The sequence below is a fragment of the Macaca fascicularis genome, chromosome 1 (genome assembly GCF_037993035.2).
Source record: "Macaca fascicularis isolate 582-1 chromosome 1, T2T-MFA8v1.1".
NCBI lineage: Eukaryota > Metazoa > Chordata > Mammalia > Primates > Cercopithecidae > Macaca > Macaca fascicularis.
The window spans coordinates 217,682,204-217,707,641 of NC_088375.1; the positions used below are offsets into that span (position 1 = coordinate 217,682,204).

The 25,438-nt window shown below is 52.5% G+C and overlaps 1 protein-coding gene across 2 annotated transcripts in view; it reads left to right on the forward strand.

The window, feature by feature from the left end:
- Positions 1-209: 209 nt before the first annotated feature.
- The window catches only part of RCC2 (regulator of chromosome condensation 2), a 33,719-nt gene continuing 8,490 nt past the window's right edge, over positions 210-25,438 (forward strand). The window contains exons 1-8 of one of the 2 annotated variants that reach the window (XM_045379554.3): positions 210-389; positions 1,419-1,714; positions 10,963-11,056; positions 15,096-15,239; positions 17,957-18,088; positions 18,503-18,591; positions 19,678-19,792; positions 24,147-24,313. In XM_045379554.3, coding sequence (XP_045235489.2) covers positions 1,427-1,714; positions 10,963-11,056; positions 15,096-15,239; positions 17,957-18,088; positions 18,503-18,591; positions 19,678-19,792; positions 24,147-24,313 — 1,029 coding nt within the window. In that variant the 5' untranslated portion in view covers positions 210-389; positions 1,419-1,426. Of the gene's footprint in view, positions 390-609; positions 854-1,418; positions 1,715-10,962; positions 11,057-15,095; positions 15,240-17,956; positions 18,089-18,502; positions 18,592-19,677; positions 19,793-24,146; positions 24,314-25,438 lie in introns of those variants that run through there. The other variant, XM_045379558.3, reaches the window with a different exon arrangement.

The window sequence follows — 25,438 nt, forward strand, 5'->3', positions numbered from 1 at the left end:
GGCCCGAGGCGCGCTCGCGGGCCCGCGAAAGGCGCAGGAGCGGCGGAGCCGAGGCGGGCGGCGTGGCGCGCGGCGCGGGGCGCAGGCTCGGGTGGGCCGGGACGGGCGGGGCGGGGGCGCCGGCGCCGGGTCCGCCGGCCGGCAGGGGGCGCGCGCGCCCCCGGGCCCCGCGCCTCCCGCCCCGCCGCGCGCTAGCTTGCCGCGCGGCCGCACATGTGTTTCTGTTTTGTGTTGTAGCATTTGTTCTGGAAGCTCGTATTTACATTTTAAGTGTATCTGGTGAGTGGGCTGGAGCCCTTGTCTGGGCCGGAAAAAAAAAAAGCCCTCCGATCCATCTTTTAGTTGCTTCTCTTCCTTTTTTCTCTCCGGTTTCTCATCACTCCAACCAGGTAGGGTCTGAAAATCGGCAGTGATCAGTTTGTGGGGTCTGGGAAAGTTTTTTTTTTTTCCTTTTTTTAAAGAGAAAAGGTTAAAAAAAAAAAACCTGGAGGAGGGGGGGCTGGGTGATTGAAGCAATAAAAAGAGGAAGGAAGGCGGATCCACGTGGTTTAATCGGAGACAGACAGAGATCCCATTGTTCAAAATCAATAAAAAAAAAAAAAAAAAAGCAGACAGGGGAGAGCGCAGGGACGCCGGGGAGCTGGTGGCGGCCCTGGGCACTTTGCATTCGGACCGGAGACCGGCCGGACCGCGCGGCCGGCAAGGGGGCTGGGAGAGAGTTGGGCACCATTAAAGTTTTTATTTTTCGTGTCTGTGCGAGCAGGTGTTTGGGGCTGGGGTCCGGCTTTCTTCGGGCTCTTCCCCCGTCGCCCGGGGCAGTCTGCCTGAGGGATTCGGCCAACTAGAGCCCGAGGTCGGAATCCCTGAGCTGGGGCCGAACGGGGGTCCAGGGCTGACACGGGGTGGGGGAAGAGTGTTGCATTAAATGCGATGAGTGGGTTTGGGGGGGAGGCTGCGGAGACAAAAGCAGCAGGTGGGGTGGCCGGGGAACAGGGACTCCCTTACCCCCAAGGTGCCAAGGGGGAATCCTGGAAGTGTCCCGAAGCCTTCTTTAATGAAAATCTAGGGGACTGGAGGCTGCTTTTACTTTCCCTTTACTTTTGGGGGAGCGAGGTTGCAACTGCGATGCTTTGTGGGCAAACCTAACTTAAGGATAGGCCGGGGGTCTCCATTCTCCCTCCAGCGGGTTGCCTCTGGGGCTCCCGGCTGCCCTGCGGGATTCCCCGAAGGAGCCGCGCCGGGGCCAGGGAGGGGCGCGATTTCCTCTCCCAACTCGCCCCCTCTCCGCCCACCCTGCGGCCGCCACTTTGGGGAGGGCAGGGGAGGAAGTGGAGGCCGGGTGGCTCGTCTCCGCTCCCCTCCCCCCGCGCAGTTTATAACCCGTCCATTGTGCGCCGCTGCCCCGTGTCTCCCTCCAGCCGCGACCATGCCCAGGAAGAAGGCGGCGGCGGCGGCGGCCTGGGAGGAGCCGAGCTCGGGCAACGGCACTGCCCGCGCCGGGCCCAGGAAACGCGGCGGCCCGGCGGGCAGGAAGCGCGAGCGGCCCGAGCGCTGCAGTAGCAGCAGCGGCGGCGGTAGCAGCGGCGACGAAGACGGCCTGGAGCTCGACGGGACCCCCGGCGGGGGCAAGCGCGCGGCGCGGCCGGCGGCGGCAGGCAAGGCGGGCGGTGCGGCCGTGGTCATCACCGAGCCCGAGCACACCAAGGAGCGCGTCGTGAGTGAGGGGCAGGGCGGGCGGGTGGACGCAGGGCCAGGACCGGCGGGGGCAGCGACGCGGCACGGCGCGCGTTCTGGCGGGGGCCTCCTCGCGTCACGCTCCCTCCCGGCGGCCGGGCCGGCACAGGCCGCGGGCTGAATCATTGCCTCCGCCTCCGCGCAACAAAAGGGCTCGGGCCGGGGCGCGCGGCCCGCGGCCTACCCGACCCCGGGCACCGCGCGGGCGGTTGGCGGTTGGGGCGCGCGCCCGGGCCCGCGGCGGGGGAGGGGCGGCCGAAGCCCGCGCGAGGGGGTCATGGCCCCGCCCCCACGGCTCCCTCTGCGCCCCTCCCCCCCGCCCCGGGAAAGGGGACCTCGGTAAGTTCGCCCGGCCTGGAAGAGGGGGCGGCCAGCCAGCGCCACACGTCCGTGGCCGGCGGTGGGCCCGGGCGCCGCGGGGAGGGGGCGGCCGGCGCTCTGCGGGGAGCGGCCGTTTGCACCGGGGCTTTGAGGTTCCCGCCGCCTCGGCTCCGGCGCCCGGGGGAGGCGGGGCCTGACGGCCGCCGCGCATGCCCCGTGCGGCCCTGCGCCGGCTCGCGCGCCGGGAAGGCGGGGGCGGCGGGCGCCGGGGCGGGGTGCAAGGGCGCATGCTCCGCAGAGCCCTCCCCCGAGGTCGGGGAAGACCCCCGGCTGAGCGGTGCTGAGGCTTTTGTTTGCCGCCGGTGGTCCGAAGCTGCAGGATGCTGGGGGTGGGCTGTGTTGTAGCCCCCCAGTGAAGAAGCATCTCCAAGGGTCTTGGGCGGGCTTCTGTTTTCTCAAATTTTAATTAAGGTCGTGGCTGACTCAACGTTCCCGAAAAAGCCTGCAGGGCCGGAGATCTGAACCTGGCATCTGCCGCCACATCATCCCCCCCGCTACCAGAACTTTCTGCAAGTTTGGTGTGGTGTGGGACATGTTTTTCAGAAGAGGGTCTAAGTTTTCACCAGATTCTCAGATAACCCCCAGAGAGTAAGAACGTCCACCTGGGGTTTAGAGCCTGACACCCGGTGAGGTTTTTTTCCTTCCATGAGGGCCCATCTCCTAAGGGTGTTTAAGGGTTAACAGCAGAGTGCTTTCCTCCAGAGAAGCGCAGGCAGTGTCTAATAACACATTTTATACGTCTGCCCTATAGATAGGGAAACTGGGGCACAGAATTTGAAGGCTTTGTCCAGAGTCATGGATGGAACTGGATCTCCAAATGCTGTAACCCCTGATGTCCCTGCAAATTGCACATGGGAATATGGTTTGTAAAACTGCCCTCTGGGTGAAAGGGTTAACATGTTAGGCAGTGGAGGAGAGCCCGTCAAAAGCTGTCAAAAGCTCCTGCCCAGGGTCTTGGATCAGGCTAGACTTAGACAATGGCTAAAGTATTGAGAAATTGGAACACAGGAACTGTTTTCCTTTGATATCTAATCTGCTGTGCCAGACTGCAGACATTTGCCCTCCCAACACAGTATGTTAGGACAAAACTAAAAAGAAAGGCCAGGTGAGCTTCCGCCTCTCCTGTATCCTATTTTGAGTGAGTTTCCAAAAGCAAGATTGTGTTTGGACATCCAAGACTCCAGTTGTCAGCTGTACAGCTCCAGGCTGTTGGAGCGCTGAGTTTTGCCATCAGAGTAAAAGATCCCCCCCATGCTCAGGTTGACCCAAGAAGGTAGTGACAGGGAGTGTGTGAATGACACTGGCTCTCCCTGGCCCACCTCTGCCTCCAGCTGTGCTGCTTGAAGCTGGTTTGTCAATGGAAATGGCACATTTGCTCGTCTTTTTTTTTTTTTTTTTTTTTTGAGGCAGAGTCTCCCTCTGTGGCCCAGGCTGGAATGCAGTGACACAATCTCAGCTCACTGCAACCTCCGCCTCTCAGGTTCAAGTGGTTTTTGTGTGCTGATCAGCCTCTCGAGTAGCTGGGATTACAGGTGTGCACCACCACACCCGAATAATTTTTGTACTTTTTGTAGAGACTGGGTTTTACCATGTTGGCCAGGCTGTTTCGAACTCCTGGCCTCAAGTGATCTGCCTGCCTCAGCCTCCTCCCAAAGTGCTGGGATGACAGGCGTGAGCCCTTTGTTGGGCTACACGTTTGTAAGTCTTAATGTGAGTAAACAGCAGTCCATTGCAGCTTTCAAGTTCCTGTTTATACACATAAATACGTTATTATTTCACATATGTGTATAAGCAGGACTCTAAAAGCTACATCTTCCCTTCTCCATCCACTTAAAAACCAAGAGGGCCCATGATGCCCATCCTTTGGGCTGTCGGTGCTGTTCTAGAATCAGAGCACCTGGGAGGCTGAGGGTTCGACAAATGATGCCCCTTTATGCCTCATGGAAAGTACACATCTTGCATTTAAGTTTTGCTTTTGTTTTTTTGAGCTGGAATTTAGCTCTTGTTGCCCAGGTTGGAGTGCAATGTCATGAGCTCACTGCAGTCTCCATCTCCTGGGTTCAAGCAGTTCTCCTGTCTCAGCCTCCCGAGTAGCTGGGATTACAGACGCCCACCACCACACCTGGCTAATTTTTTGTATTTTTAGTAGAGACGGGGTTTCACCATGTTGGCCAGGCTGGTCTCGAACTCCCGACCTCAGGTGGTCCACCCACCTCGGCCTCCCAAAGTGCCCCACGTTTAAGTTTTGTTAGCATCTACTGAGTCTGGTTCATGGTCAGGGCTGGGTCCGTGCAGCCCCATTGCCTTTCCATAGGCCTAGGGTGGTCCTCTGCCCCTTGTCCTGGGTTGGCCTCCTGTCCAGTCTCCCTGGCCCCAGGTTTCTGGTCTCTGTCTCTCTGTTGAGCAGTCCTAGGGACTCTGCTACCACAGGCAGACAGCAGTCCTTGATGCAGAAAGAACCTTTTTTACTGAGTATTTTGCACGCCTTCCCCCCTGCACAGGGTTGCTAGGAGGAGGTCTGTGTGAAAGCAGCCGCCCAGGAAACATCCAAAACCATATTGCCTTCAGTGACTCCAAAGCTGCAGGTGACCCCAAAGCTGCTTGTAGAAGATGAGCCAAATACTTACATTGTTGAGGGGCAGAGTTGCCTTGAGTAAAATAGGTGCATTTTATAGAACATTCTTATGGCAGACGCATTGTCATTGCCTAAGTGTTAAGAAGAAACTCACATTTTTGTTTTTTCTTCTGCTCTCTCACCACGCAACAACCAACACAAGACTTCTTCCCACCCCCGCCACCCCCAGACAGAGTCTTGCTCTGTCTCCCAGGCTGGAGTACAGTGGTGCAATCTCAGCTCACTGCAGCCTCCACCTCCTGGGTTCAAGCAATTCTCCTGCCTCAGCCTCCCGAGTAGCTGGGATGACAGGCACCTGCCACTGCGCTTGGGTGATTTTTATATTTTTAGTAGAGACGGGATTTCACCATGTTGACCAGGCTGATCTTGAACTCCTGACCTCGTGATTCGCCTGCCTCGGCCTCCCAAAGTGCTGGGATTACAGGCGTGAGCCACCGCGCCCGGCCTCCCAACGCAAGACTTACATGACCAGACGTAAAGGGAGGTCTCCCCCTACTATCAAGCAAGTAATCAGTTCTGTAGCACACACCGGCAGGGTGTCCTCCAGCTTATCTGTGACACTATCCACCTGGAGGTAAATTTCCTCAGCTTGAGGGCTCAGTCCCCAAGACTGTCCCTTCACCCCAGACAGCAGTGGCAAGTCCAGGCCCTGGTAGCTTCTGACCAACTAGCCTCTAGTTGGGGTTCCCATTACCCCCTCTTTGGGGTCGATTAATTTATTGAAATGGCTCACAGAACTCAGGGAAACACCAGTTTATTATAAAGAATGTTACAAAGGCTATGAATAAAGAGACCTGTAAGGCTAGATGTGGGGGAAGAGGCACTGTGCTTCCGTGCCCTCTGCAGACCACCTACCTGGTACATGTTCAGCTCTCCACAAGCTCTGTGACCTGGTCCTTGCAGGTTTTAATGGAGGCTTCATTATGTAGGCATGGTAGATTAAGCCATTGATCATCACTTTAACCTTCAATCCCCTCCCTTCCTGAGGTTGGAAGGTGGGGCTGAAAGTCCCTAGGCTCCCACTGCCTGGGGGCTGCCAGTGTCAGTCATTAGCATACAAAAGACTTTGCTTTGGAGATTCCAAGGATTTGAGAAATTAATGCCAGGAACTCCAAATATTTATGGCGCAGTGTCACACTAGGGTAGATTCAGTCCTAATTCTTTGTAAACTTCATAATCTCCTAAAGCAAGTAAAGGCAGCAGCCTTGGCCAAATCCTAGAAAACAGGTGAGTGTCGCAAACTGCCCAGATCTTTGTAGTTTTTTCAGTCTTGAGTTGCCAAGGTTTTGTGGACCCTGAGACAGATGTGTTGAATCTGAAAGGACCAAATAAATAAAACTGAAAGCCGAGCTGGAAGTCTGTTTCAATTGATGGCCCTTAGGTAATTGGTCGATGCCGGCATGGTTCCCAGGGGTCTTACGTCCCCGGGAGCAGCGGTCTTCTAAATGGACCTGTGTTAAAAGGTTGACTCATGCACCTTGCATTTGGATCATAATTCAAAAATTGCTTTAGACTAGAAATCCCATTTTGTTGATTGAAGAAGCTCAGTGCCTTTTCTGTCCGTGGCCATGTGTCTGCCCAGGTTATGTGACCAGGTTGCTAGAGGCAGCCAGGTGAAATGACATGAAAATCACTCGTCTTGTTGGGGACACTATTTGCCAGGCTGTCTGCTGTGTGACCTTCATACACAAGCAGTGTAGCAGACACTGAGTTCAACCAAAAAACATCTGTAGACCCGTCGGGGAAGGCTGAATTCAGCCTGGGAGGGAACATTGAACTTCAGACACCCACACACCCACTGGCACCACCCCCGGCCCCCGGCCCAGGGAGCCCCCGAGTACGGGAGTCTCTCCCACGATTGGTGGTTTCCAGTCTCTGACAAAGAGGAGCACCCCTTAAGTGAGAAGGGGTGCTGGGAGTTCTCTGTTACTCAATTTAAATGTTAATTCCACGTAAGACAGAGGAAAGAAGTTACAGAGAATAAAAGAAAGCAGCTTAGGGCAAACAGTTGTGTAAATAATAACGAAATACAGTAACCTCCATCTAATGTGTGAGGAAATAGGGTCCATCACGTAAAAACTTGACTAACGGTTAATGTCCTTCATAGGAATCTGGCCACTGTCACTGGAGTAGACTCAGTTTACCAGGGTTTTTCACACACGTGTGTGTGTGTGTGTGTGTATATATTTTTGTTATTTGAGACGGAGTCTCGCTCTGTCGCCCAGGCTGGAGTGCAGTAGCGCAATGTAGTGTCACTGCAAGCCCCGCCCCCTGAGTTCACGCCATTCTCTTGCCTCAGCCTTAGCCTCCCGAGTAGCTGGGACTACAGGCTAGACCCACCACGCCCGGCCCACAAATATATATATATATATATATATATTTTTTTTTTTGAGACGGAGTCTTGCTCTGTCACCCAGGCTGGAGTGCAGTGGCCGGATCTCAGCTCACTGCAAGCTCCGCCTCCCGGGTTTACGCCATTCTCCTGCCTCAGCCTCCCGAGTAGCTGGGACTACAGGCGCCCGCCACCTCGCCCGACTATTTTTTTTGTATTTTTTAGTAGAGACGGGGTTTCACCGTGTTAGCCGGGATCGTCTCTCGATCTCCTGACCTCGTGATCCGCCCGTCTCGGCCTCCCAAAGTGCTGGGATTACAGGCTTGAGCCACCGCGCCCGGCCTACAAATATATTTTTATTGACGCGGTTGGGTTTGCGTATAAATGCTTAGCTAGCCTGATGGGTCTGTCTTCATGAGCCCTTGAGCAAATGTCCAGGTCACCCAGGAAACTCCCTCCTGAAGGCCAAGGCCACTGCGATTAAGCGCTGGCTGTCTGAACTTGCCCTGAACCATGCCCTCTGGCCTGATGGAGCTGAGGGTTCTGGTGTGGCCTCAGCGCTGTGAAGTTTTGCTGCAGTGATTGTATCTCAGTGTTGGGTGGTTTGACTTCAATGGTGCGTGCTGAGCACAGGTGCACATGAACCTCCGCCTGCCTGGTCCACGGTTGCCGGCATTCCAGGGCTCTTTTCCAGGCTGCTCTCTGGCCTGGGAGCTTGGTCTCCAGTGCCTTAGCGCCATTCCTGGGTCTCCACTGCCCCCTCCATGCCAACTTGGTAGGCTTGGGCAGAGGACTCAGGCCCCTCCTTCCACAGGGACTTTGACAGAACCCATTGACTGTAGACCTGTAGCATATTCCAGCCGGGCCTGCCAGTTAAACAAAGAAGGCGAGATAATCGGGAAACTAGGCTCCAATTCAAGTAACCTGAGTTGTGGGTGCTGCAGGGGCTGGGCCACCCTCTGATTAAGGTCATTTTCTAAATAATTTAAATGTGGCAAAGTTGTTCTCCCTTTCCGTGTTGTTTCACTTCCCTCCCCACTGCCTGTTTTTCTTTTTTTGAGACGGAGTTTCGTTCTTGTTGCCCAGGAGTGCAATGGCGTGATCTTGGCTCGCTGCAACCTCTGCCTCCTGGGTTCAAGCGATTCTCTTGCCTCAGCCTCCAAAGTAGCTGGGATTACAGACAGCCAGCTAATTTTTTGTATTTTTAGTAGAGACAGGGTTTCACCATGTTGGCCAGGCTGGTCTCGAACTCCTGACCGCAGGTGATCCAACTACCTTGGCCTCCCAAAGTGCTGGGATGACGGACGTGAGCCACCGCGGCTGGCCTCACTTTCCCTTTTCGTGACGACTGCAGGATGCATTCCTGTAGACTGACCATCTTTCTCCTGTTACATAATGTGGTGGGGTGGGCAAGCATGAAGGAACCTATATTTTGTTGGACGCCCTAATCAGGTTTGGGTTATGTAAAGGTTCCTATGAAATGGAATTCATCTGCGTGAAGATATGTAATCTTTTTTTTTTTTTTTGAGATGGAATCTCGCTCTGTCGCCCAGGCTGGAGGGCAGTGGCGTGATCTCAGCTGACTGCAAGCTCCGCCTCTGGGGTTCAGGCCATTCTCCTGCCTCAGCCTCCCGAATAGCTGGGGCTATAGGCGCCCGCCACCACGCCCAGCTAATTTTTTGTAATTTTAGTAGAGACAGGGTTTCACCGTGTTAACCAGGATGGTCTCGATCTCCTGACCTCGTGATCTGCCTGCCTCGGCCTCCCAAAGTGCTGAGATTACAGGCATGAGCCACCGCACCTGGCGAAGATGTGTAATCTTAGAAATGCACGAGCCGTACTGCCAAAGCATACTGGTGGGGTGATCACACTGTAGAGGTTAGAATGATTGGGCCTTTTTCTTTCTCTCTCTTTTTTTTTTGAGACAGGACTGGCTTTGTCACCACGGTTGGACTTGAACTCCTGACCTCAGGTGATCTGCCTGCTTCGGCCTCCCAAAGTGCTGGGATGACAGGTGTGAGCCACCATGCCTGGCCCACAGATACATTTTTATTGGCGTGGTTGGGTACTTTTATCGGCGTTATTTTATTGACGTTTTATCGGCACTTTGGGAGGCCAAGGTGGGTGGATCACCTGCGGTCAGGAGTTGGAGACCAGCCTGGCCAACATGGTGAAACCCTGTCTCTACTAAAAATACAAAAAATTAGCTGGGTGTCTGTAATCCCAGCTACTTGGGAGGCTGAGGTAGGAGAATCGCTTGAACCTGGGAGGCAGAGGTTGCAGCGAGCCAAGATCACGCCATTGCACTCCAGCCTGGGCAGCAACACTGGGAGTGCAGTGGAATGAGCTCGGCTCACTGCAGCCTCCACCTCCCGGGTTCAAGTGATTCTTCTACCTCAGCCTCCTGTAGCTGGGACTACAGGCGCATGCCACCATGCCTGGCTAATTTTTTTGTGTTTTTAGTAGAGACGGGGTTTCACCGTATTGGCCAGGCTGATCTTGAACTCCTGACCTTGTGATTCGCCTGGCTCGACCTCCCAAAGTGCTGGTGAGCCACTGTGCCTGGCCCTTTTTTCTTTTTTTGAGACAGAGCCTGGCTTTGTCACCCAAGCTGGAGAGCGGTGATGTGATTCTGGCTCACTGCAGTCTCCAGCTCCTCAGCTCAAGCAGTCCTCCCACCTGAGCCTCCCAAGTAACCGGGACCACAGGCTCATTTTTGTATTTTCTTTAGAGACAAAGTTTCGCCTTGTTGCCCAGGCTGGTCTGTAAGCTCAAGCAATCTGCCCGCCTCGGCCTTCCAAAGTGCTGGGATTACAGGCGTGATCCATTGCGACTGGCCAGCCTTTTTTCCTGAAGCCTTCCAAGAACAATTCTGTAAACGGAAGGAAATCCCTTTCCTTTTCACATCCAGGAAAGATAATGTGTAAGAGCAGAAAGTGATAGTAATGAATGCTGCCCTTGCCAGTGTGGACTGAGTGGGGAGTTCAGAATTGAGTTTTCCACTAACAGCCTACTTGAAAAAGTATATTTTGACATTTAAGGAAGCAAAGTGCTGAGAATATTATGAGTGCCACTCAGAATTGAACAATGGCCTTTTTAAATGGCGTAGATTTTCGTTGACAGTATGAGAGTTGGTGGCCCTGATGACTTTCTGTGTTGAGAGACTAAGGATGAACATTGGAGTATGCTGGCTGCTGTGACAGCTTGTTCCTCGAGAAGCCCAGCCTCTGGGAGGTCCTGTTTCACTCACCATTGGCCCCTGGGCTCATGGAGAGCGGCTGAGGGTGCCATCAAAGGCTGCCTGCATCAGACCCCCGCATACTCACCAAAGCTGTGTTCTGCCTGGTCTCCCTTCAGTGGAGAAACCGAACCTTGTTCTCTACTTTCTTCCTGAGTCCCCATGGAAAGGTTCTCGGCAGAGTGGGCAGCAGAAGTGATGTGGGGCTCCTAAGGTTTGAGGTCCCGGACTGTGCTTACCATGTGAAATGGAGACTTGGCCCTAGGACGAGCCTGATGTAATGCCCCTGAGTGGCCGGCAGGCTTCCTGCAAATACCTCTGTACATCAGTTTGCGAAGGAGGCATGTATTTGGGTTATTTCTTTTGGTGTTTTGCAAAAGCTATTTTAAAGGGAAGTCAAAGGATAAAAATGAGCCTGGGCTTAGCAAGTGAGCGGCTGGGGGCAGGTTTGGGGTTGCCCGCATTGCCACTTGCCGATGAGGGAGGGGAGTGCGGGGAGACTCTGTTGGTGTGGAGGTCACAGGTGACATAAGGGCTAACAAGTGAGTGATTTTCTTTCGTTTCGTGCTGTCGTTGGACGGCCTTGGGAAGCTAGGTGCAGACTTACATGCTAATTCTTTTTTCCTTTCTCTGTCTCTGCAGAAACTTGAAGGGTCAAAGTGCAAAGGGCAGCTTTTGATTTTTGGGGCAACCAACTGGGACTTGATTGGTCGAAAAGAAGTGCCTAAACAGCAAGGTATGAGAATGGTGTCTTTAAACCCATTGAATGCCTCTTAAGTGCTAGGTTCTGTTGACCACCTGCCTGGTAGGTATTCCCTTCATTTACACATGCATGTTCAGAGAGGCCAAATGACTTGCCTGAGACCACACAGCCACTGCAGTGGTAGAGCTGGATTTGAACCCTGATCTTAGTCTTTTAAAGGCACAGTTTTGCAGTGACTCACTAATTCCGTTAAGATTAATCAGGAAAATATAAGTAGTATCCTGAAATATGAACACTGCCACCTTTTCCATCTTCCCTCTCACGTCACTTGTTTTCATTAGAATGAAGAGACTGGCTCTGTGAGATGGTGTCAGAATGTCCTAGACATTTGTCAAATGTCAGATGTCAAAATGTCAGACATTGCAGAAGAGTCCATGTTTCTTTGCAAGCTGCCAAATTGTTGTAGGAACTGGTTTGACGGAACAGTCTGGAGCGGGGGAAAGCAGAGAGGTCCTTAAGAAGAAATGTTTTGTCCCGTTACCTTTGGAAAACTGGTGTCTTACCTTAAGGGAAATGGCCCATCTGGCACGTAGCCAACTTTTATGGCTTCTTGATTTCATCTGGAAAGACTCCCAAAGTGCTTTCCAGCATTGCTTTGCCCCATGAACAAATATTTGCATGCTGGTACGTCTTGGCACCTTGAAACAGGGGCGTTGGAAATCACCTTGTTCCATGAAAACAGCTTATGAATCAGCAGCACCTGGGGGCTAGCTGAGTTAGAAATGGATTTAAGTTGCAGGTAGCAGCAACGTCTTGTTTGGAAAATGCCCAGCCTTCAGGCTCAAGCCAGGAGGGGGCCACGTCCACACAGTGGCTGGTGTCCCAGAGAAGCGCCTCCTGGTCTGCAGTGACGTAAGCCCAGGTGCTGATGGTGCCTTGCTGCCAGTCCTGTGCCCGTATTGCATCATTTTTCAAAGCTGTTCTTCAACTGAGCAGCCACTTGACACTGAAGATACAGAAGCCCAGAGAAGGGCAGTAAATACCAAAGGAAGCGAGTGGCAGGGCCAGGGTGGGAGTCCCACCCTCTAGTTAACTCTGTTGCCTCCTGTACATGTATGTTGCTGTAGATCTGGTGAAAACCAGCACCCTGGATGTCTTGTTTTTTGCAAGATACCCCAGCAATCCACACATAGCTCTGTGATTAGGACCAGACCCCAGGGATCCGGAGGCCATGGGAATTGACTTCTCAGTCTGACCGCAGGGCCTGGGACTGCTGCAGGGCATTTAATTTGACTTGCTCCCCCGCCTGATCCCTCCAGTCCCTCCAGCCCTTCCTTGGGAGGCCAGAAGAAACCCAAGCCTGCTCCTCAGGAGCTGATGGCATCCTGGGCACTGCAGGGAAAGATGCTTTGGTAAGTCCAGGAGCATCTGACCACCTGAGACTCCCCTTGGCTAATCTAGGTCAAGTGTGGCACCACACCCTTGCCTGGCATCCCCTGGCCTCCTGTGCCGTGGCACAGGGTCGTGATGATACTCGTCAGTCATGCTGTCATTTTGTCTTCATGACAAAGAGACCTTAGGTTTCTCTTTTTCCCTTCTAAGTTTTGTATTAATACAGTTCCTGAATCTTAATTTAGGTGCCACCTCCTTGGGTTTTTCTTAAGTTTTTTTTTTTTTTTTTTTTTTGAGACGGAGTCTCGCTCTGTCGCCCAGGCTGGAATGCAGTGGCCGGATCTCGGCTCACTGCAAACTCTGCTTCCCGGGTTTACGCCATTCTCCTGCCTCAGCCTCCCAAGTAGCTGGGACTACAGGCGTTCGCCACCTCGCCCGGCTAGTTTTTTGTACTTTTTAGTAGAGACGGGGTTTCACTGTGTTAGCCAGGATGGTCTCGATCTCCTGACCTCGTGATCCACCCGTCTCGGCCTCCCAAAGTGCTGGGATTACAGGCGTGAGCCACCGCGCCCGGCTTTTTCTTAAGTTTTAATATAGACCATGAGGCTTTTATTTTTGGTTTGCTCTTTCCCCAGGAAATTGTTGATGTTCTTTTTCCTCCTTTCAGGGGAGGTGTCTGCAGGTGTGCTGCCTCAGGTGCCAGGTGGGATAGGCTGGCCCCTGCCCCCTGCGACCAGGAGTCTTGCCCACTTGCCCCTGCACCTGAATGAGGGAGCATGTGGCGCCCTCTGCTGGGAGCGGAGGGTGGGGCACAAACGAACTTCACAGATACTTTCCAGGGAGCCAGGCGCTTGATAGAGACATTGTAGCCTTTTGATCAGTTCCTACATTGGATCAGTCTTACACACTGGATTCGGCAGTGGCTAGCATTTCAGGATAATCACCGCAGTCCTGGAAATATTCTTGAGCATCTCAATTTCAAAAATTAAGATTGCTGGGCATGGTGGCTCATGCCTGTAATCCCAGCACTTTGGAAGACTGAGTCGAGTGGATCACTTGAGGTCAGGAGTTAAAGACCAGTCTGGCCAACATGGTGAAGCCCTCTCTACTAAATGTACAAAAATTAGCTGGGTGTGATGGCACACGCCTGTAATCCCAGTTACTCGGGAGGCTGAGGCAGGAGAATCGATTGAACCTGGGAGGCGGAGGTTGCAGTGAACTGAGATCACGCCACTGCACTCCAGCCTGGGCAACAGAGTGAGACTCCGTCTCAAAAAAAATAAAAAATTACTTAAAAAAATTAAGTGAAGGGCCGGGCGCGGTGGCTCACGCCTGTAATCCCAGCACTTTGGGAGGCCGAGGCAGGCGGATCACAAGGTCAGGAGATCGAGACCACGGTGAAACCCCGTCTCTACTAAAAATACAAAAAATTAGCCGGGCGCGGTTGTGGGCGCCTGTAGTCCCAGCTACTCGGGAGGCTGAGGCAGGAGAATGACGTGAACCCGGGAGGCGGAGCTTGCAGTGAACCGAGATCGCGCCACTGCACTCCAGCCTGGGCGACAGAGCGAGACTCCGTCTCAAAAAAAAAAAAAAAAAAATTAAGTGAAACATTGGCCCTGTCCCATCCACTAATAGGGTGTGAAGTGGGGTTTGTGAGGAAGGCGCTGTTTCTTTTCTCTCCCATTGAGCGCTCACTGCGTGCCAGGCATTTGTGAGGGTCTAGGCTGGAGGGAGCCTACAGCTTTGGCCCTGGGTGGCTTCTCATGGAGTGGGAGGGCCGGGGAGCTCAGGAAGAGAGCTGTGGTGGGCTGAGCAGGGCTGAGCAGGGCTGGGGCAGGGGAGCCCTGAGGGAAGGAGATTTCTCAGTGGACATTGCCCTGGAGGGCTCCCCCAAGGAAGGGAACTGGTGCTTGACTTGAGCTTTGAGGAATAAGTCGGAGGTGGGAAGGACATTCTAGGGGAAGTGAATATATGGGTGGAGGTGGGGAGTCATGAAGTGGCTGCCACTCTGGACAGGTGAGAAAGGAGGGGGAGGTGGGAGGGATGCTGTGTGAGCAGTGCCCCTCCGCGAGGGGCCTGATGGACCTGCTGGAAACACTGGAAGACAGGACACTTGGGTCACTCCTCAGAAAGAGCCTTCTGGCCCAGGGCGGAGGCCGGAGATGGAGGGCAGGAGAGCCTGGGAAAGGAGAGGTGGGGCGGCAGCAGGGAGTGAGGAAGAGGGGCAGGTGACTGTCGGGGCGAGCGGGGTTTCCTGGGTCAGCTTCTTCCTCAGCTGACGGCTGTGGAAAGCCAGCACTCCTGCCTCCTGGACAGGCCTCGCACCAGGTCCCAGGCACTTGCGGGTGGGCGTGCTCAATGGCAGAGTACGTGGGGCTGAGGCCTGTGAGAGGTGGGACCCATAGAAGGGGCTGGGGCCGAATGGGTGTAAAGGTGGCAGGTGACGCCAGGCCTGTGCCAGCTCCTGGGCATTCTGTTTTTTGGGCCTTCAGAGGCATCACAGAGATTAGAAGTGCAAACCCGATCCTTGTGCAGCCTCCCAACAGCCACGTCAGGGCGGCACCCAAGGAACACCTGTGTCTGGTAACCTCGGGAAGTGGCTTCTTGGTGGCTAGTGACATTTTGGAGGTCACCCCACCCACCCCCAGGTGTCTGATCTGCATTCTCATTCTCTCTGCAGCTGCTTACCGCAATCTCGGTCAGAATTTGTGGGGGCCCCATAGGTATGGGTGCCTGGCGGGGGTCCGGGTACGGACAGTGGTCTCGGGCTCCTGTGCTGCACACAGCCTCCTCATCACCACGGAAGGGAAGCTGTGGAGCTGGGGTGAGTACCGCGTGGGGGCTGGGCACTGGGGACCGCTGTCACCAGCTGTCCCCACGCAGCATTTTCTTCTGTTTGCCTGGAAAAGAGACTCGCGTCTTAGAAGGCTGGGTTCCTTCGTTCACAGCCCACGTCTTTTTTCCTGATTCCCAGCTCGTCTCTTGTCTACACGCTACATGCAGATCCCCTTCCTCCCCCTGACATTTTTTGCCAGTACGCAGCCCCTACTTCTTCGATTCCTTGTGTTTAAGCAATATTTTCTTGAATCTTCTGCCCGGAGCTTGATCTTTCTGATACTGAGGTATGTGAATGTGTTAGGCAGGCTGGCCTTCCAGCAGACAGTTTCCTTCCTCTTTGAGGCATGATATGACATGAGACCTCTGTTCCTGCCACTTGAAATGCCACTGGCTTTTATACCTGCCACCTTATGTCATAGGATGCTGCGTCCCTGCCGCCTTGCCCTCGTGTCTGAGGTCTGCGCAAGTCTGTTCTGTAGGCTTGGTTGCTCACTGTCCGTGTTGTCTGCTTCTTAGGATATTCCCCCAAATACCTCAGTTTCCTTTTTTGAAGTTGTTTGCCTTTCCCTTCAGTTTTTCCTCACCTGGGCACTCGGGATGGGTTCCAGTTCTTCCGTTAGCCTCTGTCCACAGCACTGTCCTCTGCAGCTGGCCAGCCCATTCCTGCCTGTGTCCTCTTCCAGATCATTCCAGCCTCTTCCAGATCATTCCAGCCATAGGGTGTGGGCTAAGGCTCATTTTATCCCCAGCCCTTTGGGTGGCTCCTGGCCTCTGCCTCCAGCGGGGTATGTTGGCATTTGTCCCCACCCTTTGTTGCTGGTCCTCTGGCTAGCTTTTAGTCCATATGTGACTGCATTTTTATTTTGGGCTGTTTGAACTGTTTTTTGTGATTTCATGAGCTGCTGTACCAAAGTCCAAATATATTAACATCTGTTGTCTTCCCTGCACACGGCTAATTTTGTAATTTCTGTTGAAAAAAGCTAAAGTGTGTCTGGCCCAAATTTATACTTTATAGTCTCTTGATGGCATGCTGACATTGCCAGAGTTTTTGTTTTCCCCCGGTTGGCATCCCGGTTGGCACAGATGTGTGTCCCTTCCCCCAGAGCACCCCTCCTACTTCGTGTTCCAACACTGAACACAGCCTTTTATGTCAGTGTTCCAAACCTAAAATACCTTAGTTCTGATCTCTCGCTGAGCTTCACTTGCTTGGTGGCTCTAAAAGCGCCCTCGGTTCTGACTCTGTGGGCAGGGACAGTGTATGTGTGATCCCTGAGCAGACAGTGCAGTACATGAGGACAGGGTTGGAGGTATCACAGGCCCACTGCTTGCCACTCCAGAAGGCAGAGGGGCACCGTCTGGTGTGAGTGTAGAGTGTCACTGGAGGGTGGCTGACGCATTGCTCGTGGGGGGTCTCCGTCTGTGGCCCGTCCTGCGGCAACTGGGTCCGCTGAGCCTCGCTCTTGTTGCTCTGTATTCACCTGCCTTTCACCGTGAACTTGGGCAGCTCCCATTGGAAGCTGGTGTGTCTGCCTCTCCTGCTCGAGTGCCAGTGTTGGCCCTTCAGCCTGCCATTCTTTAGAGAGCGAGTCAGAGGCTGGTTTCCCTTAGTCGCAATTCCTTCTGTAGTCAGAGGCTGCTCCTGCAGGCCTTCTCCAAGGCAGCTGGAACTTATCTTAATGGCTCTGCTGTCTGCCTTTATCACGACCTGAGGGTGAAAAGTTCATTGCTGGAGAAGGTTGCAAAACCCCCTAGAATCACTCTGACTTCTCACCCCTGTAAGATCTCCATCAGTATCCCCAAATGTTAGGTTACAGGTGTGGTTCTTCTCTTGTCGGGAGGGATCCGAGAGGGGCCGGTTGAATTTTTGTTTTGGAACTTGGTAGTCTGTGTTGAAACGTAGATGAGGTGTAGGGGCTCCCAGCCCTCCTTTTGGCCCACCCAACTTCCACGTCTGTTTTGGAGCTGAATTTGGTGCTGCAGAGGACTCGGGGGCAGGGGTTGGCCCTCAGGCCTGCCTTCAGCTGGAATTCACAGGTGCAGGGCCTTGGTTGCACCTGCAGCAGCCCTGGAGGTGGGGCTGGGCTTGTTGTGTTCAGGGCAGATCTGTGCTTTGTCACCAGGGTTCCTGTTGCTGAGAGCCCTTGAGGGGTGATCCCTAGGGGTAGGATTGGCACTGTTCTGTGAGCACCATTTACAGGGTAGAAAAAGGAGGAGAAATATTGGGCAGACAGCAAATAGTCCTCAGTGGATGCCCAGAGCACCAAAGGGATTAAACTCTGGTGAGCCAGGTGTCAAAATGGGTGCTGTCTTAAAATACATCTCAGAGGGTAGCGACGGGTGGTTGTCTTGCGGGCACTCCAAGTGGGAACAGCGTGTTTCTGTGAGCATGCCCGCCTGTGCTTGGTGTCCGTACCACACGGAGCCTCTCGTTTCCCTTTGTAGCAGAGATGTGGGAGGTGCGCACGGGTGGTCCCGCTGCTGCCCCAGGGAAGGAGGTCGGGGGAGCTGCAGCAGGTGCCATTCCAGTGGGCGGAAGGCCGGGATGGTCTTTGCTCTGGATCTTGGCTGCTGTTGGGAATTTGGAGGGTGCCTTCCGGAGGCACAGATGGGCGTCATTTGAGAGTGTGTTGGTACTCGCCTTCGCCTGGTGGTGCCACCTGGACCACCCTCTGTCTTTTCTACTTTCTCTCATGTGATCTGCAGGTCGAAATGAGAAGGGGCAGCTGGGACATGGTGACACCAAGAGAGTAGAAGCCCCCAGACTCATCGAGGGTCTCAGCCACGAAGTGATTGTGTCTGCAGCATGTGGGCGGAACCACACCTTGGCCTTGACGGGTAAGGAGGGGGCTGCTGGTGTTTCTTAGTTTGGCAAGAGGCCAAATGGTCTGCCTCGGGGATGGGGCGTGGGGGGAGGGGTGGAGTTACCCTTGTGACTCTTGGTCAAGATCAGAAAGAGGCCCTGAGAACCTGGGTATGGAGTGGCTTCTTGAGGGCATTGGGAGCCTCCCCAGTGGCCATAGGAGGCCCATCTGGGAGTGGGAGACGCTGCCCTGCGTATCTCTGCACACCCAGTTTCTGATGTGAAATGACTTTGCTGTGAAGTGTCTGCACTGCCAGCTTTTGGGCAGTCTCACTTGCCTTCTGCCTGGCAGATGAGCTGTTTTTATTATTTTGATGCTTTTGGTTCTAAATGTAGTTCAAAACATTCACTATTATCTTCCCTTTTGTGATATTTTTCTTTCCTTCCAGAAACGGGTTCCGTGTTTGCTTTTGGGGAAAACAAGATGGGGCAGCTGGGCCTTGGCAACCAGACAGACGCCGTCCCCAGCCCCGCGCAGGTGACGCCTCCTCAGCTCCGGCTCCACGGCTTTTCCTTTCTCTTTACTTTTGTGTGTGATTTTCTGAGGTGGGGTCTCCGTTGTTTGAGTTAATTCACCCCTTGTAAAAAGAGGTCCTGGATGTTTAGTTATATGCTGTAGGGTTTTTTTGTTTTTGTTTTTGTTCTTGTTTTTGTTTGAGAACAGAGTTTCGCTCTTGTCGCCCAGGCTGGAGTGCAATGGTGCAGTCTCCGCTCACTGCAACCTCCGCCTCCCAGGTTCAAGTGATTCTCCTGCCTCACCCTCCAGAGTAGCTGGGATTACAGGCGTGCACCACCACCCCTGGCTAATTTTGTATTTTTAGTAGAGACAGGGTTTCTCCATGTTGGTCAGGCAGGTCTGGAACTCCTGACCTCAGGTGATCTGCCCACCTCGGCCTCCCAAAGTACTGGGATTACAGGTGTGAGCCACTGTGCACAGCCTTGCTGTAGTTTTTAAAACAGGCGTAGTCTGTGGTCAGGTTGAAAACCATCCTGAAAACATTTTGTTTCCAAGTGGAGAAATGTGTTAGAAATGCCTTGTCGTAAGCCTGTTCTGTTCCAAAGAAAGTGAGACATGTTGTAGGATGTAATTGTACTTACCTGCAAATACTTTGTTTTGACCTTGTATAAAGTCACCAGCCAGGTTCTTAGAACACAAATAAAAGATAGGCAGTCTTTTTTTTTCCCTAAGAAACTTGAGTTGGAAGGGTGAGATTTATACCTTAAAAACAAACTACTGCTAATGGCAGAAGAATGCTAAGTGCTTAATTAGTGGTTTAGGTGATGAAGGAAGGGAAGGACTTGGTCTTATTGATCTTAAAAAGAGACAGTGGCTAGGCTTTGAACTGTGCTCTGTGCTGGCAGGTCGGGGGTGTGAGGGTGCTTCTTTACATATCTTCTAAGCTTTGTGTTCTAGAAGTGCCGTCAGCTTTTGCCTTCAGAATTGTTGAGTTTATTAAACTTCCCTTTGTAACCTAGTAATTGTTTCCCACCAACATGCAGAGAGGTAGAGGCTTTTTATCAGTCTTTAAAAAAAAAATGAAAGTCTCCTTTCTTTTCTTTTCAGATAATGTACAACGGCCAGCCAATTACCAAAATGGCCTGTGGGGCTGAATTCAGTATGATAATGGACTGCAAAGGAAACCTCTATTCCTTTGGGTGCCCTGAATATGGTCAGCTGGGTATGGAAGTACATTTTTTTTAAAAGCTCTAATCTAGTTGTGTATATTCAGAACCAGAGATCGCTGTGTGACTGCACACACGTGTTAGAAATGTGGGTAATTGATCTCAGATAATAGCCTTTGTCCATTAAGTGGATCTCACGTTCAGCGGAACAGCGCGTCCTCATTCACAGGATTGTGGAGTATGGCAACACTGCCTCAATGGAAAAGTTGGGACTGGAGTGTGACAAAAGATTTCTTTTTTTGTGATTTGGGAATTCATTTATATAAAAGGATTTCAAAGTTTAAAAAAAAAAATCAGGCCACCTTCATTCAGTTTCACATTTAAAGATTATGCCTTTATTGAAAATGAGAAAATTACACAAGGTGAAGGTTGTTCTGGAAACCCTGGCCTGGGCGATTATTTCAGGTTGCCACGTGAGGAGCCCCGGTGGACCCCCTCCCCCTGCGTCATCCCTAGCCAGAATCTGGTTGTCCAGAGACTTGTTTCTACCAATTACCGATCTAATTGGTAGAAAAGGAGAATTCAGGAATCAGTTCTCAGTCAGTGGGGGGAGTGTCTTGCGACTTGGTGGTCTCAGTTCTTCCTGTCCCACCCCGAAGTGTGGTTCCCCTTTGCGGCTCCGCCTCCAGCCTCTCTAGGGAGGCCTCCGCGAGGTGTGGCGCGGGCGCCCTCTGCTGGCCACGCCTGCTCCTGCAGCCGCAGCTCCTGGCAGATGGAAAAGGTAAAAATAGCGCCGAGCCCGCTGGCCTTAGCCTCGGGGAACAGTGACTTTGTGAAACTAAATATACCTCAAGTCAGAAGTGAATAAGAGAGAACAGCCCCTTACGCACATTACACATTTTGCGTTGGTTGCCCAGGCGGAGCCCGAGACAGTTGGAGAGCGGTTTCCATGGCCACGGCCCTGCTGCGGTGCCCGGCAGCGGTCCGCTTCCTGCCACGTGCGCGCTCCTGCTGCCTCGGCCTCCCCTCTGCACCCTGGCAAGTCGATTTTCCATCAGGAAGCGTGACATGCTGTTGGTGATTAAAAATGGCTCACTTTCATGGAGCAGTGACTGCGTGTGCCAGGCACCATGTAAGTACTTTGTACAAATTCTCAGGTGCTCAGTTACACTCAGCTTGTAGGATTGGCTTGACTTGTAGCTACAGAATCGTTTATTCTCAGTGTATTACTTGTTTTAAGGCAGGTTTTTGTTTCGTTGTCCAAATCCGGGTAGATCACTTTTAGAATGAGAACCTAAATCTGACTGTGGCCGTGTCTCACCCACACAAACTCATGCCTTGTGCCCCCTTTTTTGCAGTGCACTTACTGGGCTGGGCAATGCCAATATAAGAGAGATGGAGTCTCTCTCTGTCGCCCAGGCTGGAGTGCAGTGGTGTGATGTCAGTTCACTGCAACCTCCACCTCCCGGATTCAAATGATTCTCCTGCCTCAGCCTCCCGAGTAGTTGGGACTACAGGCGCCCGCCGCCACACCCAGCTAACTTTTTTGTATTTTTAGTAGAGACGAGGTTTCACCATGTTGACGAGGCTTGTCTCAAACTCTTGATCTCAAGTGATCTACCCGCCTCGGCCTTCCGAAGTGTTGGGATTATAGGCGTGAGCCACTGTGCCCGGCCATGCCATTTAACTTTATTTTAAAGAGCTGTCACCCCTTTAGAGGGACAGGGAAGTCCCCGTTCCATGTTTTCTGGAGTAGTTTCTGTTCTGTTCTTCTGGAGAAAGCAGATGTGTGCAGCTTTTTAAAGGAGATGGAAAAAACAGTCCCCAAATATGCCTCCTCTGCTGTCTGGGGATTGTGTCTGTTCAGTATCCACTGTGTCGGTAGCAAATAAAGGGACTCTAATCATTTGTTGACTGCCGTGCTGAAACCTTGTCCAGAAGAGTGCAAGTGTTTAAAAATACCATTTTTGTGAGAGAAGTAGCATCCATATCCTGAAGTGCATTCTGTTTGCTGTGATGTCCTTCAATTCATCATATCCTAGAAGGTGGGGGAATTTCTTAGTGGGAACCCTCAGACTTTTTTTTTTTTTTGGATACAGAGTCTTGCTCTGTGGCCAGGCTGGAGTGCAGTGGCGTGATCTCGGGTCACTGCACCCTCTGCCTCCTGGGTTCAAGCGATTCTCCTGCCTCAGCCTCCCAAGTAGCTGGGACTACAGGTGTGTGCCACCATGCCTGGCTAATTTTTGTACTTTTAGTAGAGACGAGGTTTCACCATGCTGGCCAGGATGGTGTAGATCTCTTGATCTCAGGCCGGGCGCGGTGGCTCACGCCTGTAACCCCAGCGCTTTGGGAGGCCGAGGCGGGCGGGTCACAAGGTCAGGAGATCGAGACCACGGTGAAACCCCGTCTCTACTAAAAATACAAAAAATTAGCCGGGCGCGGTTGTGGGCGCCTGTAGTCCCAGCTACTCGGGAGGCTGAGGCAGGAGAATGGCGTGAACCCGGGAGGCGGAGCTTGCAGTGAGCCGAGATCGCGCCACTGCACTCCAGCCTGGGCGACAGAGCGAGACTCCGTCTCAAAAAAAAAAAAAAAGATCTCTTGATCTCGTGATCCGCTCGCCTCAGCCTCCCAAAGTGCTGGGATTACAGGCATGAGCCACTGCGCCCAGCCAAGACCCTCAGACTTTTAAATGGACAAACATTCCACTGGAATGGATTATGTCAACAGCAGAGAACTGTTGTCATAAGGGAACCTGCTTATGAGTGTTATAAAGCAACGCCCTGTAAACAAGCCCAGTAATTGTACTGTGCGTGGTTTAGTTGTGATTCCAGGGTACGGCTGCTCCTTGGTTACCTGGGGGATTGCTTCCAGTACCCCCTGTGGATACCAAGATCCGCAGATGCTTAAGCAACTTATATAAAATGGCATCGTATCTGCATGTAACTTATATACTTAAAATCATCTCTAGATTACTTCAGTGCCTAATGTGATATAAATGTCATGTAAATAGTTCTACTATATGGTCTTACTTGTATTATTTGTATTATCTTTTTTTTCTTGTTTACCCCTCCCCCCAGATGTTTTTGTACCACAGTTGGTTGAACCTGTGGCTGTGGAGGGCTGACTATTTAAATAGCACAGTGCTCAAAACCACACACACCAGTAAGGGCTGAGGTGCACACAAGCGTGTCATGTGGAGGGGGATTAGCCACAAGCTGGGGGGCTCGTTTACAAACTGACACAACCATTTTTTTTTTTTTTGGAGGCAGAGTCTTGCCGTGTCACCCAGGCTGGAGTGCTGTGGCCCGATCTTTGCTCACTGCAACCTCCACCTCCCAGCTTCAAGTGATTCTCCTGCCTCAGCCTCCTGAGTAGCTGGGACTACAGGCGCCCGCCACCACGCCCAGCTAATTTTTGTATTTTTAGTAGAGACAGTTTCACCATGTTAGCCACGATGGTCTCAATCTCCTGACCTCGTGATCCGCCCACCTCAGCCTCCCAAAGTGCTGGGATGATAGGCATGAGCCACCGCGCCCAGCCTTGTGTTTGTTTAAGTAGAGATAGGACTTCACTGTGTTGGCCAGGCTGGTCTTGAACACTTCACTTCAGGTGATCCACTCACCTCGGCCTCCCAACGTGCTGGGATTACAGGCGTGACCCACCATGCCCAACCAAACTGATGATCACAGTGTAGGAATAGGAGCAGTTTAAAACTACAAAGTACTCGGTAGCCCTGCTGCTGCGGGTGCCTGCAGGGGCATGGGTGTCTGGCGTGTTCTCAGGACTGGAGCAGCCGGTCTCCTGTTGTGTGGTGTGCTGAGCTGGGTCCTTGCGAACCAGTCCCTGGGTCAGTCGGAGTGTGGGAAGTGCAGGTTTTAGCCACCCATAACCGTATGTTTAGGTTACTGGTAATTCATAAAAACAGGCCTAGGATTGTGTGTGGAGCTTTTCTGTCTATTCTTGGCTCATCAGGGGCTCCCTGTGGTCCCTCCAGTCGAGTAGAGATGTTACTTGATAGACCATTCCTTGATCAGCAGCTTCAACTTTTTTGACTGCAGCCCATTGTAAGAAATAAGTTTTCTGTTGCAACCCAATCTGAACCTATAATACCTTACCTAGAATTGTTATAACATGGTGGCATTATTATGTGTAGAGTATTGTTTGTCATTCTGTTCTATTCGTTTTTAAAAAATAACTGGTCTCAGCTCACAAAATTGATTTCACTGACCCGCTCACTGTGCTGTGCCTGAGATTGGAAACGCTGCCCTTGTTGACCATCGTGTGCTAGTATAAGGCCCAGAAGGGCCAGATTGGGGTGATGCCGGGGCTCACTACAGACTCTGTGTGGGCACAGTGACACGTCTCTTGTGCTTGTGCTGCCGCTGATGGCCGGCTCTGTGGTCTCTACAGGACACAACTCAGATGGGAAGTTCATCGCCCGGGCACAGCGGATAGAGTATGACTGTGAACTAGTTCCCCGGCGAGTGGCCATCTTCATTGAGAAGACAAAAGATGGACAGATTCTGCCTGTACCAAACGTGGTTGTGCGGGACGTGGCCTGTGGCGCTAACCACACGGTGAGGCTCGGCTTTTCTCACTTCCTGAGAGTCGCACGGGTATAGAGGGGTCTTCATGCTCCAGTTTCCTGACGCTTGGCTTTGGCTAGGAACGGATTCCAGGTGGACATCTGCTTGCTGCTTCAGGAGGGCTTTGCACCCTGGCCAAAGGGTCCTTGGTCCCAGGGCAGCGTTCCCTGTCACTGCCTCTCCTGTGTTAACTTCTCCCATGATTTAAATAGACACATCTTAAACGAGTAGATGTTTTGCTGTCCTCACCTGCACCTTACGGTAAGCACTTTCTGTTTTTGGCTTTTGTCTAACATAACATCACAGACATCTTTCCAGGTCAATAGATGGTGCCCCATACTGGGGATGTGAGTCGTTTTTAATCAGTAGGTTGTTCCTTTTTTTTTTTTTTTTTAAGACAGTTTCGCTCTTGTTGCCCAGGCTGGAGCGCAATCTCGGCTCACCACAACTTCCGCCTCCCAGGTTCAAGCAGTTCTCCTGCCTCAGCCTCCTGAGTAGCTGGGATTACAGGCGTGCTCCACCATGCCCCGGCTGATTTTGTATTTTTAGTAGAGATAGGGTTTCTCCATGTTGGTCAGGCTGGTCTCAAACTCCCGACCTCAGGTGATCCGCCTGCCTCAGCCTCCCAAAGTGCTGGGATTACAGGTGTGAGCCACCACGTCCCGGCCTAGGTTGTTTCTTTAAAGGTCAGTTTAGATAAACCGCAGTGCAATCTTTTGTTTGTGTATCTTTTTTTGTTGTTTTGAGACGGAGTTTCACTTTTTCACCTAGGCTGGAGTGCAGTGGCAGGATCTTGGCTCACTGCAACCTCTGCCTTCTGGTTTCAAGCGATTCTCCTGCCTCAGCCTCCTGAGTAGCTGGAATTACAGGCGCCTGCCACCATGCCTGGCTAATTTTTGTATTTTTAGTAGAGATGGGGTTTCACCATGTTGGCCAGGGTGGTCTCACACTCCTGACCTCGTGATCCACCTGCCTCGGCCTCCCAAAGTGCTGGGATTACAGGTGTGAGCCACCGTTCCTGGCAGGTGTTAGAGTGTCTTTTAATTTTAATGGCCTTCCTGTGGTTCTTCATTCTGAGAATGCCTAGGAGTCTGTGTTCTGTGCTTTGTTCAAAGA